General features: G+C 41.0%; 1 protein-coding gene across 2 annotated transcripts in view; it reads right to left on the bottom strand.

Annotated features, from left to right (window-relative positions):
* slit1b (slit homolog 1b) overlaps positions 1 to 14489 on the bottom strand; it is a 74437-nt gene that overhangs the window by 43971 nt on the left and 15977 nt on the right. For both annotated transcript variants that reach the window (XM_079592094.1, XM_079592095.1), the window contains exons 2-4: positions 8060 to 8533; positions 852 to 923; positions 478 to 549 (exon numbers count right to left, since the gene is read on the bottom strand). In XM_079592094.1, the coding sequence (XP_079448220.1) occupies positions 478 to 549; positions 852 to 923; positions 8060 to 8265 (350 nt within the window). In that variant the 5' untranslated portion in view covers positions 8266 to 8533. The remainder of the gene's footprint in view (positions 1 to 477; positions 550 to 851; positions 924 to 8059; positions 8534 to 14489) is intronic.

Raw genomic sequence — 14489 nt, 5'->3', positions numbered from 1 at the left:
GCTCACAATTCAGGAAACCCAGTTTGAAGATCACTTACTAATTGTACCAAAATGATGTAGCTTTCCAAGGAAACATTTTTGAGCCAGTTTCTAATTAGTTACACAAATTGTAGTGTTGACTGTATTTGTCAACCCTGTTACCAAAGATATTGCAAAGTGTGTGTATATATATATATATATATATATATATATATATATATATATATATATATGTATATATATATATATACACACACACACACACAATATATATATATATATATATATATATATATATATATATATATATATATAGGAAAGGTTAATTAAAAAAATTACTGATTAATTTGACACATACACCAGTGGGGTTTCTGGGAGCCCAAATATGAGCCAATTTCAACATAACCTGAGGGTTAAATGCTATAATTATAATATCAAAGCCTTTGAAACAGAATACTGTATTATAGAGAGAATGAAAATATGTGACTGCAAACTCACAGTCTATCCAATTCCTTCAGATCACTGAAGGCTCCTCTATCAATAGAGACAATCTGGTTGTCCATGAGGTGCCTGTATAGATTGATAAAGTAATGCATAGTGAACGCTAAAACAGATAGATAATATTCATTTCATAGTGGAGGATGGGGAGAGTAAAGAAAGGCCACAGAGTCCATCCACTAACAGCATACAAACTGTAATTAAAATACAATAAAACTGTTTGCTTGTTAATTGTTGTTTACATGTTAAATGTGCTCTTGTCTGCATTTGTCTGCTTCCTCTTCCTCTTTGTGGCATTTATAAATGTCTATTTAAACGTCTATAAATTAGAAAATACATAATAACTAAGATTGATGTAAAAAAATAAAGCTCACAAAATCCGGAGGTGCTTAAGGCCAGCGAAGTCATCCTTGCCGATATGTGTGAGGTTGTTTGTGTTCAAGTCCCTTTAAAACCAAAAAGAAAGAGAAATTGTTAATCACAAACAAAATATGAATTGTAACTTGTCCATACTCTTATTTTAAATACTTACATCAATGAGTTAATGAATCAACTGGAATTAAAAAGGTCAGAAATCTCTTTACAGTGTGCTTAAAAGTCGTACAACACTCATAGTGAATGGAAACTTTGTGCACCCTTAATATGCAGTATGTATTATATTATATAAATTAATTACAGGCCTATCCAGCTAACACACTTATGTTATAAGAAGGTTTTGATAATGATATTCAACAATATTTCTGAAAGTCCTCTGAATGATCAAAATGTCCAGGTTTTATCATTTTCTTCTGTTAACTAAGAGTTTATACAAGTTTGTTTAAAATGTTAGTTGAATAATTGTCTTGACCTTTTTGTCTGTTTTCAATTATAGAAATCCTACACTTTCGTACAACAAATGCATTCCTTAAAATTACTAATCGCCCCAATAAGCTGGAAATAGTCAGTTTCTAAATGTACGATTTGTAGTGCTGACTGCATTTGTCAACCCCGTTACCAAATTTATTGAAAAGTTATTTAAGAAAAATGACCAAACTAATATTTTTTAACTCATGGTAAACTACAAACCAACATTTGGCACCAAATTTGCTTAGTTTAGATGTTTTCAACCCTGTTACACTCTGTGATTATATACAATATGCAACCCTATATATATATTAATAGATGTAAATACTCAATGAGGGTTGAACAAATAAGAAATATGATATGGGAAAAAATCATAAATGGAAGTGAAAAGAAGTGGACATTAGGTGTAGATTTTTTTTTTTAGTCAGTTTGCGCATTTCCAAAAAGAGATTATTAATATTAATAATACCTCAATAGTGTGCCCCTGCCATCTATGAGATTAATGTAGCTCTACTCTGTTTGGACCCCAGCGCACAGGCCTAAACAAATATAAACCTTGAGAAATATAAATAAAATCCATAAAAGGCTATAATTTGTGCATGCAAAGGAGGGTTACGCTCATTGTTAAGAGGTGAACGCTGACAGACTGCCCCTTTTGTAGTGGAAATATACATTTGCACACACATGTACACTGGTGTCACTTGGGACACGGGCTGTAATGGCACTATTGTGGAAAAGAGCCCAGGTGTGACCAATCAGGGCAGCGAATCAGGTGACTCCTTTAATCCTTTAATTAGTCCAGCATCTGCGGCCAACACTGGGACCATTAACGTGGAAAATTGGACACAAAAGCAGCTTGATCTCTTCATCTGCTATACATCTCTACACTCTCTTTGAGTGCTTGAAAAAGAAGCTAATAGCTTGTCACATAACCAGTAGATGTTAATTTCCACCAGCACAGTTGTATGGTAATAAAGTGTCTACATGTGTCTTCATTAATTATGAAGCTTAAGTAATCTTGAGAAAATGTATTAGGAAAATAAGCATTAGTTTGAAAAAAAATATATATATATTTTTAGAATTTATTTAACAAGTAACCTTTGAGATGGATTTGACTTTAGGGAAACAGATCTGAAATATTACTGTAAACCATTAGAACAATTGACCCTTCGCAGGGAGTTTGATTGACAGGTGATCTGACCAATCATACTTCGCCATCCGCCATTGTGTCCGACAAAGCGGTCAGGAGAGTTAGTAGATTAACATGGGAGGATTTGAGCTTGAGAAGCGGAGTGTACTGACGCCTTTCCGCGGTTAAAACAACATTCCTTCTGATGTTCATTCATGTTTATTTGATGCTATAAATGAACTAGAAGGAAGAGATGATCGGTTCAAGAGCAGCTTTAACTGAGGCTCTACAGCGATCTGTCACGACACATTAAAGAGCCACAAACCGGTATTTATTGTTTAAATTTCTTTTAAAAAATGAAAAAATTTGAAAGGTGACACTTTGTTTAATATCAAGTATCGCAAAAGTAACCTGGTCTGTGTCTGTCAGTGTGTTGTCAGTCTCCTCTCTGCTCCGCGATGTATTTTTCACTGCGTGAGAACATGGTGTGGCGTTAAAGCGGCGTAGCTTGTCGGACATAGCGACAGTAACTAAGGGGGGCGGGTCTTTTTACTCCACCAGGGTTAATGACTACCATTGGGTCAAATTTGTTGGTGTGTTAAACAAAAACAATTTTGATTATTAAAATCTGTATTAGTAACCTTCACGGTCTTTTGCTGCAAATCTATATTGTTGTTTTTTCTAAATGACAATGGCAGAAAATCTGGTCAGTCTGAATCCTGGTGGAGAACACAGGCATTTAACTATTTAGTAAAAAAAAATGAAAATTAAAGAATTATAATAATTGTGACACTTTTGAAATTACATAATTTTTACATCATGGCAAGAAGACAAGTACATGAACTCATTGCATTTTCTCAATTTTTACACAAATTGTTGTGTTGACTGCATCAAGTTAAGGTTTTCAGACCAATGAATGATGAAAAATAAACAAACATTTTATTGGACTTTGTTTTTGTAGACACCAAAATCCAGCAACAAACTAGTTTAGACAATCAAAACAATATATTAATTAGGCTAAAATATTATTAGGCTAAATTTTCAACCCTGTTACCCACCTTCAGAGTTCGGCCGCTAACAGGCATACATCAGATTTGACCTCTTATGAACAGCTAATTTTACACTGAAACATACATTTCACTTAATTTAATGGACATTGTTTTTGTATAAACCAACATCTGGTCCCAAATCTAGCTTAGCTCTACTAAGTGACAGAATAATTCAGGCTACATTTTCAACCCTGTTACCCATTCTGCATCAAGTCAAGAACTAGTTAACAAACTAGTTATACTTCAGATACTAGTTAACAAACTAGTTAAGATCATCGAAACAATATATTAATTAAGGCTAAATCTTCAGCCCTGTTACTTGAAAGCCCATTATCCATCCTGTTACGCACCTTCAGAGTTTGGTCCCTAACAATCAGCCATACTTCAGATTCAACCTCTTATATAATTTCATTTATTGGACTTTATTTTAACTACGATCTACTAAGTGACAGTTTTATTTAGGTTACATTTTCAACCCTGTTACCCATTCTGGCATACTTAACTACGCAAGCTTCAGAGTTTGGCCCATAAAAATTTGCCATATTTCGGATTCAACATCTTATGAACAGCCAAGTTTACACATACAATGTATTTCATTTATTGGACTTTATTTATCTAGAAATCAACATTGGTCCCAAACTAGCAAACATCCATTTAGAGACAGATTTATTTATGTTACATTTTCAACCCTGTTACCCTTTCCGGCATATGTAACTACGCACCTTCAGAGTTCGACCCCTAACAATCAGCCAAACTTCAGATTCAACCTCTTATTTTACATAAGTATATTTATTTATTTAAGTTGACTTTATTTTAACTCAGATCTACTAAGTGACAGATTTATTTATGCTACATTTTCAACCCTGTTACCCTTTCCGGCATATGTAACTACGCACCTTCAGAGTTCGACCCCTAACAATCAGCCATACTTCAGATTCAACCTCTTATTTTGCATAAGTATATTTAATTATTTAAGTTGACTTTATTTTAATTCAGATCTACTAAGTGACAGATTTATTTATGTTACATTTTCAACATAAATTCGATCTGCTATGAACAGCTAGGCTTACACTGATCCCTTTTCCAAAACATTTGAGATAGAAGATCCCATTACCTCCTAGATGATCTAATCAGTCAGTTTACATTTACTTTCAATTCATTTAATTTGAAAGGCAAAAACCGCTTGAACACAGATATCCTGTCCGTTCTGAACTCTATTATTGGCCAGTGATATCATGTTGAGCGCTGCTACCCTCAGCAAGCTTTTGCCCTCCTTCACATCCCCCCCTCCCCCCTCCCTCCAGTCAACTCAAATAACAGCGCCTCCGTCCATTCTTTACCACTGCAGGGGCAAAGCTCAGGGGACCATGGGGGATATTATTTGGCTAGTGCAGTCTCCTTGATAAATGACTCTCTTTGATACACATCGCCTAGGGAATGTCCTCCTCACTATAGAGCTGCTGGCTTTTATCAATATTGCTTTCACTGCTAATTGTTCAACAGGATTGGACACATTGAACCTTATCTAAATGCCTTTTCATTGTTCATTGCGGCATGTTCCTGAATTGTTTGTTGGTCTTGAAACATCATTCCAGTTGAGGAAACTAGTGCTAGTGTTAAGGTGCAGTCACATTTACTGTGTTTAGCAAATTTTCACGGGTAAAACGCAGTCAAATCCAGTGATCTGGAATTTCCCATGAGGACGAAAGATTCCCCCATGTGGATTTCATGCGGGTTCAAGTTGCCCGCGCGGATTAGCCGCGTTGACCAACACAAACCTGCTTCGTTTGAAAGTCACTTCTGTGTGAGCTGTGATTCGTACATCATATATCTTTTTTTGCCTGCAATATTTTAATGAAATTTAGCAAATGTGACCTAACCTTTATGCTTAGAAGTAGCCATGTCCAATGTAAAAATTGTTCTACTGATTCAGATCTTTTTAATGAATCAGATTATAATTCACAAAACCAGCCTGGGGTGCGTTTCCCAAAAGCATCGTTAGCCAACTATGGTCGCAAGTTCTGTCGTTATCAGCAGTTCAACGAGTCGGTGTTTCACGAAACCATCGTTCCAACGAACATTCGTAAACAGCATCGCAAAGTTGTCTGGTTGGAACGACAGCTCTCGACCTGTGTTAGAAGCAGAGTTTCTTATTTTCATGACATGTGGACTCCATAAATCCTTATCTTGAGCAAAATAAGCAAGCTGACATTCAGTACAATCTGTATCTTTTATTTAGAATACATACAAATGTCATTTACCGGTACGTCTTTTAGTTTGTCAAGAGATTTAAAGCACAGTTTTTAAAGAGTGCGCATGTGTGAACGTGATCTAGTGAGTAAGAACGAGCCTATGATTGAATCTGGAATTAAGCAAAATAACTGAGATAAATAAGAAATAGTCCTCAGATGCCATGTTCATAATTTATAGCAAAACATCTAGCATTAATTCGATCTCAAACAGATTCATTAAAAGAAGTTATTACTCCAACACCTGTACGGTAACACCTACTCCAGTACGGTTTCGGGAAACACTCGCGACTAGCTAGTTGATTTCTTCAACGATGCATCGTACTACTGTAGTTAAGCAGTGAGTTACGTCGTTTGGTTTTGGTTTCTTGGGTTCACCTTAGTGACCAAATGTCCAAATGCAGCATTCAACAAAGTTATTTTATGACTTTAGAAGACTTACACAAGTCACATGCTACTTTTATGATACTTCAAATGAATAGTTCACCAAAAAATACAAATAATTCTGTCATAATTTTCGGAAAGTCGGATGATTGTCAATACCTGTTTGGTCCTCTGCTGAATGTTTGTTATTTTTGTCTGTGTTATAAATTGGGACCCAAAATTTTGAAGCTCGATAAAGGAAGCGTAAAAGTAATCCTGCATGTCATGTGACTTAATGTCATTACATAAGTGGGGTTTGATGTTACTCACGTGCTGCCATATTTGATTTGGGGCTCTGAATATGAGAGTTCATCCATGTTTTGATTCGATTTGTGGATTAATAACCACTTAAGTTTGCTGTATTCATCATACTAAGTGAATCAGAAGATTTGGATTAAAGTTCTATGGTTCACTTTTACGCTACATTTCTGGAGCGTGAAAATTTTGGACCCCATTGCTTCCATTGTATCCACAGAAACATTGTATACTTGCCTTTAAGTATAAGATTTGCAATATGAAGCACTGCCTCATAACAAAACAATCTAGTAAACATTTGATACATATCAATATGATCTAAAAGCACGATTGAGGAAGACGATAACCGGAACTACATCAATGGACATTATGTCCTGTAGTATCAGTTACATTTGACATGTTTTGATCCACACAGGGTTTGATGGACATACTCTGACACGAGATACTCTAACCTCTGAGACACACAAACATGCTCATATACCAGGCCGGTGCATAATTTAAGGGCTGATACTGTAAACAAATCCAGAACACAACAACTGTGCTCGTTTGCCTGTTGTTACTGACATAATTCCAGTAAATGGATTTTTCTCTATGTAAACAGTGCATTTCTGGACTTCCTAAGCACATCATGCAAATCTTACTGAATTTACAATTATTACATGGTCATGACAGGAGATTGGATTTAATTTTGCACAGACAAGGTTAGCAGTGATTTGTATCATGTTAACATGTGTTATCTTCAAGTCTACAACTACATTCATTGGTATTGTTATATTACCGTTTTCTTTTTAATGCTTAAATTCGATGTGCTTTTGTCATAAAAAAAAAATCAATTTAACTTTATTTAATTTTTAATTCCGTTTTAGTTTTAGTAAATTTAGTACTTCAACTTATTTTATTTAAGTTAGTTGCAAAAGCAAAATTTCAAAAAGTTTTTCATCTATTATTTATATTTTATGTTTATATTATATATATTTATATTTTTTTTCAATTACTGAAAACTATTTTAAGGGTTTCAGTTTTAGTTAACATTAACAGAAAATCAGTTATTGACGATATCTGATCATATACATCTACATTGTGTCTATGTAAATGAATTAATTTAAATGTTATATATATATAACATTTATATAATATATGTATTATATAATATATATATAATATAATATAAATTATTATCTACTAATACCAATAAATTAAAAAAATGAATCATTATCTACTAATACCAATAATTAAAAATAATAATAATAATATCGGCTGATAATCAATATTCAACTGATATATTGTGGATCTCTAAATAAAACATTTGCCCCATATACTTCCAAAATGTTTGTTTTTACAATCTGAGCTGCAAGATGAGATTATTTTCTGTTGTATTTTCCACATAGCTTAACTCGCTTTGAACCCAAAACTTTCCTTGAGTTGTCAGATGCAACTTTTGGAGTATCGTAGACCTAAAATAACACTAGATGTGCTTTACTGATTCAAGTATCAGCACATGAAATATAACATGTTTAAGCCCCCCCCCCAAAAAAAAGATGATCAATGCCAACCTACACTATTCATGAATTCATAAACATGCACATGCATTAGTGACGTACAATGACACAGGCACAACCTGTCACGATACTCACAGTCTTTCTGTGCTCTTTGGTATATTTCGTGGCACGTTTCTGAATGCGAGTCCATGGCAGTCCACAGTGGTGCCCGTGCAGGAACAGTGAGGAGGACACGCTCCCGAGTGACCCGCGAGAAGAAGGGCGCTCAACAAACCCCAAACACACAAACCACAGCCGGGAAGCATCAGTTCAGCGCTCAGACTGCCAGTCCTGACCGGCATCTCCAAACCAAAGCCCAAAGACGCGGGTCTGAACCTCTACTGGAGCTGTAAATGCCCAAACATAAACTACAGGACAAGCATCAGTTCCTAAAACACTCACGAGGAAAGAAACATAAGTGGAGATAACAGACCGCAGATCCCTCAGGAACAAGATCACTTGTTATTTTCTTCTCTCCGGGCTGTTTTTCTGTCTGGTCTTTGTGCCACGGTTGTCTTTCTTCAGTGGTTCCCCCTCTCTCTCTTTCTTTCTTTCCTCCAGGGTAGAGCTCTGGAAAAAAAGACAGACTCGTACAATCTCCCACACGCGTCCTCCCTCATTCACTACAGGAATCATCCATCAAAGGACCTACAAATCACAGCTTCTGACTCCTCCCCGTCAATATTACACCCTCCAACGGTTTCTAACGGTCACACAAACACTCACTCAGGCGTGCGCACACACACGCACACGCACACACACACACACACACACACACACACACACACACACACAGACAGACAGACAGACATACACAGAGACAGACACAGAGACAGACACACACACACACACACACACACACAGAGAGAGAGAGAGAGAGAGAGAGAGAGAGAGAGAGAGAGAGACAGACAGACAGACAGACAGACAGACAGACAGACAGACAGACAGACACACACACACACACACACAGACACACAGACACACATATACACAGACACAGATAGAGAGAGAGAGACACACACATATATGTATACAAACACAGAGACAGACAGACAGACAGACAGACAGACAGACACACACAGACACACACACACACAAAGAGAGAGACAGAAAGACAGACACACACACACACAGACACACATATACACAGACACACATAGAGAGAGAGACACACACATATATGTATACAAACACACACACACAAACACAGAGACAGACAGACACACACACACAAACACGAGCACGCACACACAGAGAGAGAGAGACAGACAGACAGACACGCATACACAGACAGACAGACAGACACACACAGAGAGAGAGAGAGAGAGAGAGACACACACACACACACATATGTATACAAACGCACAGAGAGAGACACAGAGAGACACACACACACAGAGAGAGAGTGAGACACAGTAACAGGAAAGCACGAACGCTGAGTAAGGGGAACAAAAGCTGAATAACAGGAACGAACGCTGGGTAACAGGAGCAAACGTTGGGTAACAGGAACGAATGCTGGGTAACAGGAACAAACGCTGGGTAACAGGAACGAACGCTGGGTAACAGGAACGAACGCTGGGTAAAAGGAACGAACGCTGGGTAACAGGAACGAATGCTGGGTAACAGGAACAAACGTTGGGTAACAGGAACGAATGCTGGGTAACAGGAACGAACGCTGGGTAACAGGAACGAACGCTGAATAACAGGAACGAACACTGGGTAACAGGAATGAACACTGGGTAACAGGAGCAAACGTTGGGTAACAGGAGCAAACGTTGGGTAACAGGAACGAACGCTGGGTAACAGGAACGAACGCTGGGTAACAGGAACGAATGCTGGGTAACAGGAGCAAACGTTGGGTAACAGGAACGAATGTTGGGTAACAGGAACGAACGCTGGGTAACAGGAACAAACGTTGGGTAACAGGAACGAATGCTGGGTAACAGGAACGAACGCTGGGTAACAGGAACGAACGCTGGGTAACAGGAACGAACGCTGGGTAACAGGAATGAACACTGGGTAACAGGAGCAAACGTTGGGTAACAGGAACGAACGCTGGGTAACAGGAACGAACGCTGGGTAACAGGAACGAATGCTGGGTAACAGGAACGAACGTTGGGTAACAGGAACGAATGTTGGGTAACAGGAACGAACGCTGGGTAACAGGAACAAACGTTGGGTAACAGGAACGAATGCTGGGTAACAGGAACGAACGCTGGGTAACAGGAACGAACGCTGAATAACAGGAACGAACGCTGGGTAACAGGAACGAACGCTGGGTAACAGGAACGAACGCTGAATAACAGGAACGAACGCTGGGTAACAGGAACGAACGCTGGGTAACAGGAACGAACGCTGGGTAACAGGAACGAATACTGGGTGACAGGAGCAAACGTTGGGCAACAGGAACGAATGGTCGGTAACAGGAACGAACGCTGAATAACAGGAACGTACGCTGGGTAACAGGAATGAACACTGGGTAACAGGAGCAAACGTTGGGTAACAGGAACGAACGCTGAATAACAGGAACGAACGCTGGGTAACAGGAACGAATGCTGAGAAACAGGAACAAACGTTGGGTAACAGGAACGAATGTTGGGTAACAGGAACGAACGCTGGGTAACAGGAACGAATGCTGGGTAACAGGAACAAACGTTGGGTAACAGGAACGAATGCTGGGTAACAGGAACGAACGCTGGGTAACAGGAACGAACGCTGGGTAACAGGAACGAACGCTGAATAACAGGAACGAACGCTGGGTAACAGGAACGAACGCTGGGTAACAGGAACGAATGCTGGGTAACAGGAATGAACGCTGGGTAACAGGAACGAACGCTGGGTAACAGGAACGAATACTGGGTGACAGGAGCAAACGTTGGGTAACAGGAACGAATGGTGGGTAACAGGAACGAACGCTGAATAACAGGAACGTACGCTGGGTAACAGGAACGAACGCTGGGTAACAGGAACGAATGCTGGGTAACAGGAACGAATGCTGGGTAACAGGAACGAACGCTGGGTAACAGGAACGAATGCTGGGTAACAGGAACAAACGTCGGGTAACAGGAACAAACGCTGGGTAACAGAAACGAATGCTGGGTAACAGGAACAAACGTCGGGTAACAGGAACGAACGCTGGGTAACAGGAACGAATGCTGGGTAACAGGAACAAACGTCGGGTAACAGGAACGAACGCTGAATAACAGGAACAAATGTTGAGTAACAGGAACGAAAGCTGGGTCACAGGAATGAACGTTGGGTAACAGGAACGCACGCACGTTAGATAACAGGAACGACCGCTGGATCACATGAATGAATGCTAGGAAACAGGAACGCACGCACGTTGGGAAACAGGAACGAACGCTGGGTAACAGGAACGAACGCTGGGTAACAGGAACGGATGCTGGGTAACAGGAACGCACGCTGGGTAACAGGAACGGATGCTGGGAAACAGGAACGCACGCACGTTGGGAAACAGGAACGAACGCTGAATAACAGGAACGAACGCTGGGTAACAGGAACGGATGCTGGGTAACAGGAACGCACGCTGGGTAACAGGAACGGATGCTGGGAAACAGGAACGCACGCACGTTGGGAAACAGGAACGGATGCTGGGTAACAGGAACGAACGCTGGGTAACAGGAACGGATGCTGGGTAACAGGAACGAACGCTGGGTAACAGGAACGGATGCTGGGAAACAGGAACGCACGCACGTTGGGAAACAGGAACGAACGCTGGGTAACAGGAACGAACGCTGAATAACAGGAACGAACGCTGGGTAACAGGAACGGATGCTGGGTAACAGGAACGAACGCTGAATAACAGGAACGAACGCTGGGTAACAGGAACGAACGCTGGGTAACAGGAACGAATACTGGGTAACAGGAGCAAACGTTGGGTAACAGGAACGAACGCTGAATAACAGGAACGTACGCTGGGTAACAGGAACGAACGCTGGGTAACAGGAACGAATGCTGGGTAACAGGAACAAACGTCGGGTAACAGGAACGAATGCTGGGTAACAGGAACGAACGCTGGGTAACAGGAACGAACGCTGGGTAACAGGAACGAACGCTGGGTAACAGGAACGAATGCTGGGTAACAGGAACAAACGTCGGGTAACAGGAACGAACGCTGGGTAACAGGAACGAATGCTGGGTAATAGGAGCGAATGCTGGGTAACAGGAACGAACGCTGAATAACAGGAACGAACGCTGGGTAACAGGAACGAACGCTGGGTAACAGGAACGAACGCTGGGTAACAGGAACGAATGCTGGGTAACAGGAACAAACGTCGGGTAACAGGAACGAACGCTGGGTAACAGGAACGAATGCTGGGTAACAGGAACAAACGTCGGGTAACAGGAACGAACGCTGGGTAACAGGAACGAATGCTGGGTAACAGGAACAAACGTCGGGTAACAGGAACGAACGCTGAATAACAGGAACAAACGTTGGGTAACAGGAATGAATGCTGGGAAACAGGAACGCACGCATGTTGGGTAACAGGAACAAACGTTGGGTAACAGGAACGAAAGCTGGGTCACAGGAATGAACATTGGGTAACAGGAACGCACGCACGTTGGGTAACAGGAACGACCGCTGGATCACAGGAATGAATGCTAGGAAACAGGAACGCACGCACGTTGGGAAACAGGAACGCACGCACGTTGGGAAACAGGAACGCACGCACGTTGGGAAACAGGAACGCACGCTGGGTAACAGGAACGAACGCTGGGTAACAGGAACGAACGCTGGGTAACAGGAACGAACGCTGGGTAACAAGAAACGAACGCTGGGTAACAGGAACGAATGCTGGGTAACAGGAACAAACGCTGGGTAACAGGAACGAACGCTGGGTAACAGGAACGAACGCTGGGTAACAGGAACACACGCTGAATAACAGGAACGAACGTTCGGTAACAGGAACAAACGCTGGGTAACAGGAACGCACGCACACTGGGTAACAAGTAGGAACACTGGGTAACAGGTACGAACACTTGGTAACAGGAACGAATGCTGGGTGACAGGAACGAACGCTGGGTAACACTGGATAACAGGAATGAACACAGTGTAACAGGAATGAAGACTGGGAAACAGGAATAAACACTGGGTAACAGGAATGAACACTGGGTAACAGGAACAAACACTGGGTAACAAGTAGGAACACTGGGTAACAGGTACGAACACTTGGTAACAGGAATGAACACTGGGTAACAGGAATGAACACTGGGTAACAGGAATGAACACTTGGTAACAGGAATGAACACTGGGTAACAGGAATGAACACTTGGTAACAGGAATGAACACTTGGTAACAGGAATGAACACTGGGTAACAGGAATGAACACTGGGTAACAGGAACAAACACTGGGTAACAAGTACGAACACTGCATAACAGGAATGAACACTGGGTAAAAAAAACGAACACTGGGTGGCAGGAACATTGGGTGACAGGAATGAACAGGTTAACAGGAACGCACGCACGTTGGGTAACAGGAACGAAAGCTGGGTCACAGGAATGAACGTTGGGTAACAGGAACGCACGCACGTTGGGTAACAGGAACGACCGCTGGATCACAGGAATGAACGTTATGTAACAGGAACGCACGCACGTTTGGTAACAGGAACGAAAGCTGGGTCACAGGAATGAACGCTGGGTAACAGGAACGAACGCTGGGTAACACTGGATAACAGGAATGAACACTGCGTAACAGGAATGAAGACTGGATAACAGGAATGAACACTGCGTAACAGGAATGAAGACTGGGTAACAGGAATGAAGACTGGATAACAGGAATAAACACTGGGTAACAGGAATTAACACTGGGTAACAGGAACAAACACTGGGTAACATGTACAAAACACTGGGTAACAGGTACGCACACTTGGTAACAGGAATGAACACTGGGTAACAGGTACGAACACTTGGTAAAAGGAATGAACACTTGGTAACAGGAATGAACACTGGGTAACAGGAACAAACACTGGGTAACAACACTTGCTAACAGGTACGAACACTGCATAACAGTAATGATCACTGGGTAACAAAAACGAACACTGGGTGACAGGAACACACACTAGGTGCCAGGAACGAACACTGGGTGACAGGAATGAACACTGGGTAACAGGAACGAACACTTGGTAACAGGAACGAACACTGGGTAACAAGTACGAACACTGGGTAACAGGTAAGAACACTTGGTAACAGGTACGAACACTGCATAACAGGAATGAACACTGGGTAACAAAAACGAACACTGGGTGACAGGAACATACACTGGGTGACAGGAATGAACACAGGTTAACAGGAACGCACGCATGTTGGGTAACAGGAACAAAAGCTGGGTCACAGGAATGAACGTTGGGTAACAGGAATGAACACTGGGTAACAGGAACAAATACTGGGTAACAACACTTGCTAACAGGTACGAACACTGCATAACAGTAATGATCACTGGGTAACAAAAACGAACACTGGGTGACAGGAACACACACTAGGTGCCAGGAATGAACACTGCATAAC

This window comes from Phoxinus phoxinus, assembly GCF_949152265.1.
Source record: "Phoxinus phoxinus genome assembly, chromosome: 20".
In the NCBI taxonomy this organism is placed as follows: domain Eukaryota; kingdom Metazoa; phylum Chordata; class Actinopteri; order Cypriniformes; family Leuciscidae; genus Phoxinus; species Phoxinus phoxinus.
The sequence above is the reverse complement of the archived record's forward strand: the minus strand, read 5'-3'. Positions and strand labels throughout refer to the sequence as shown.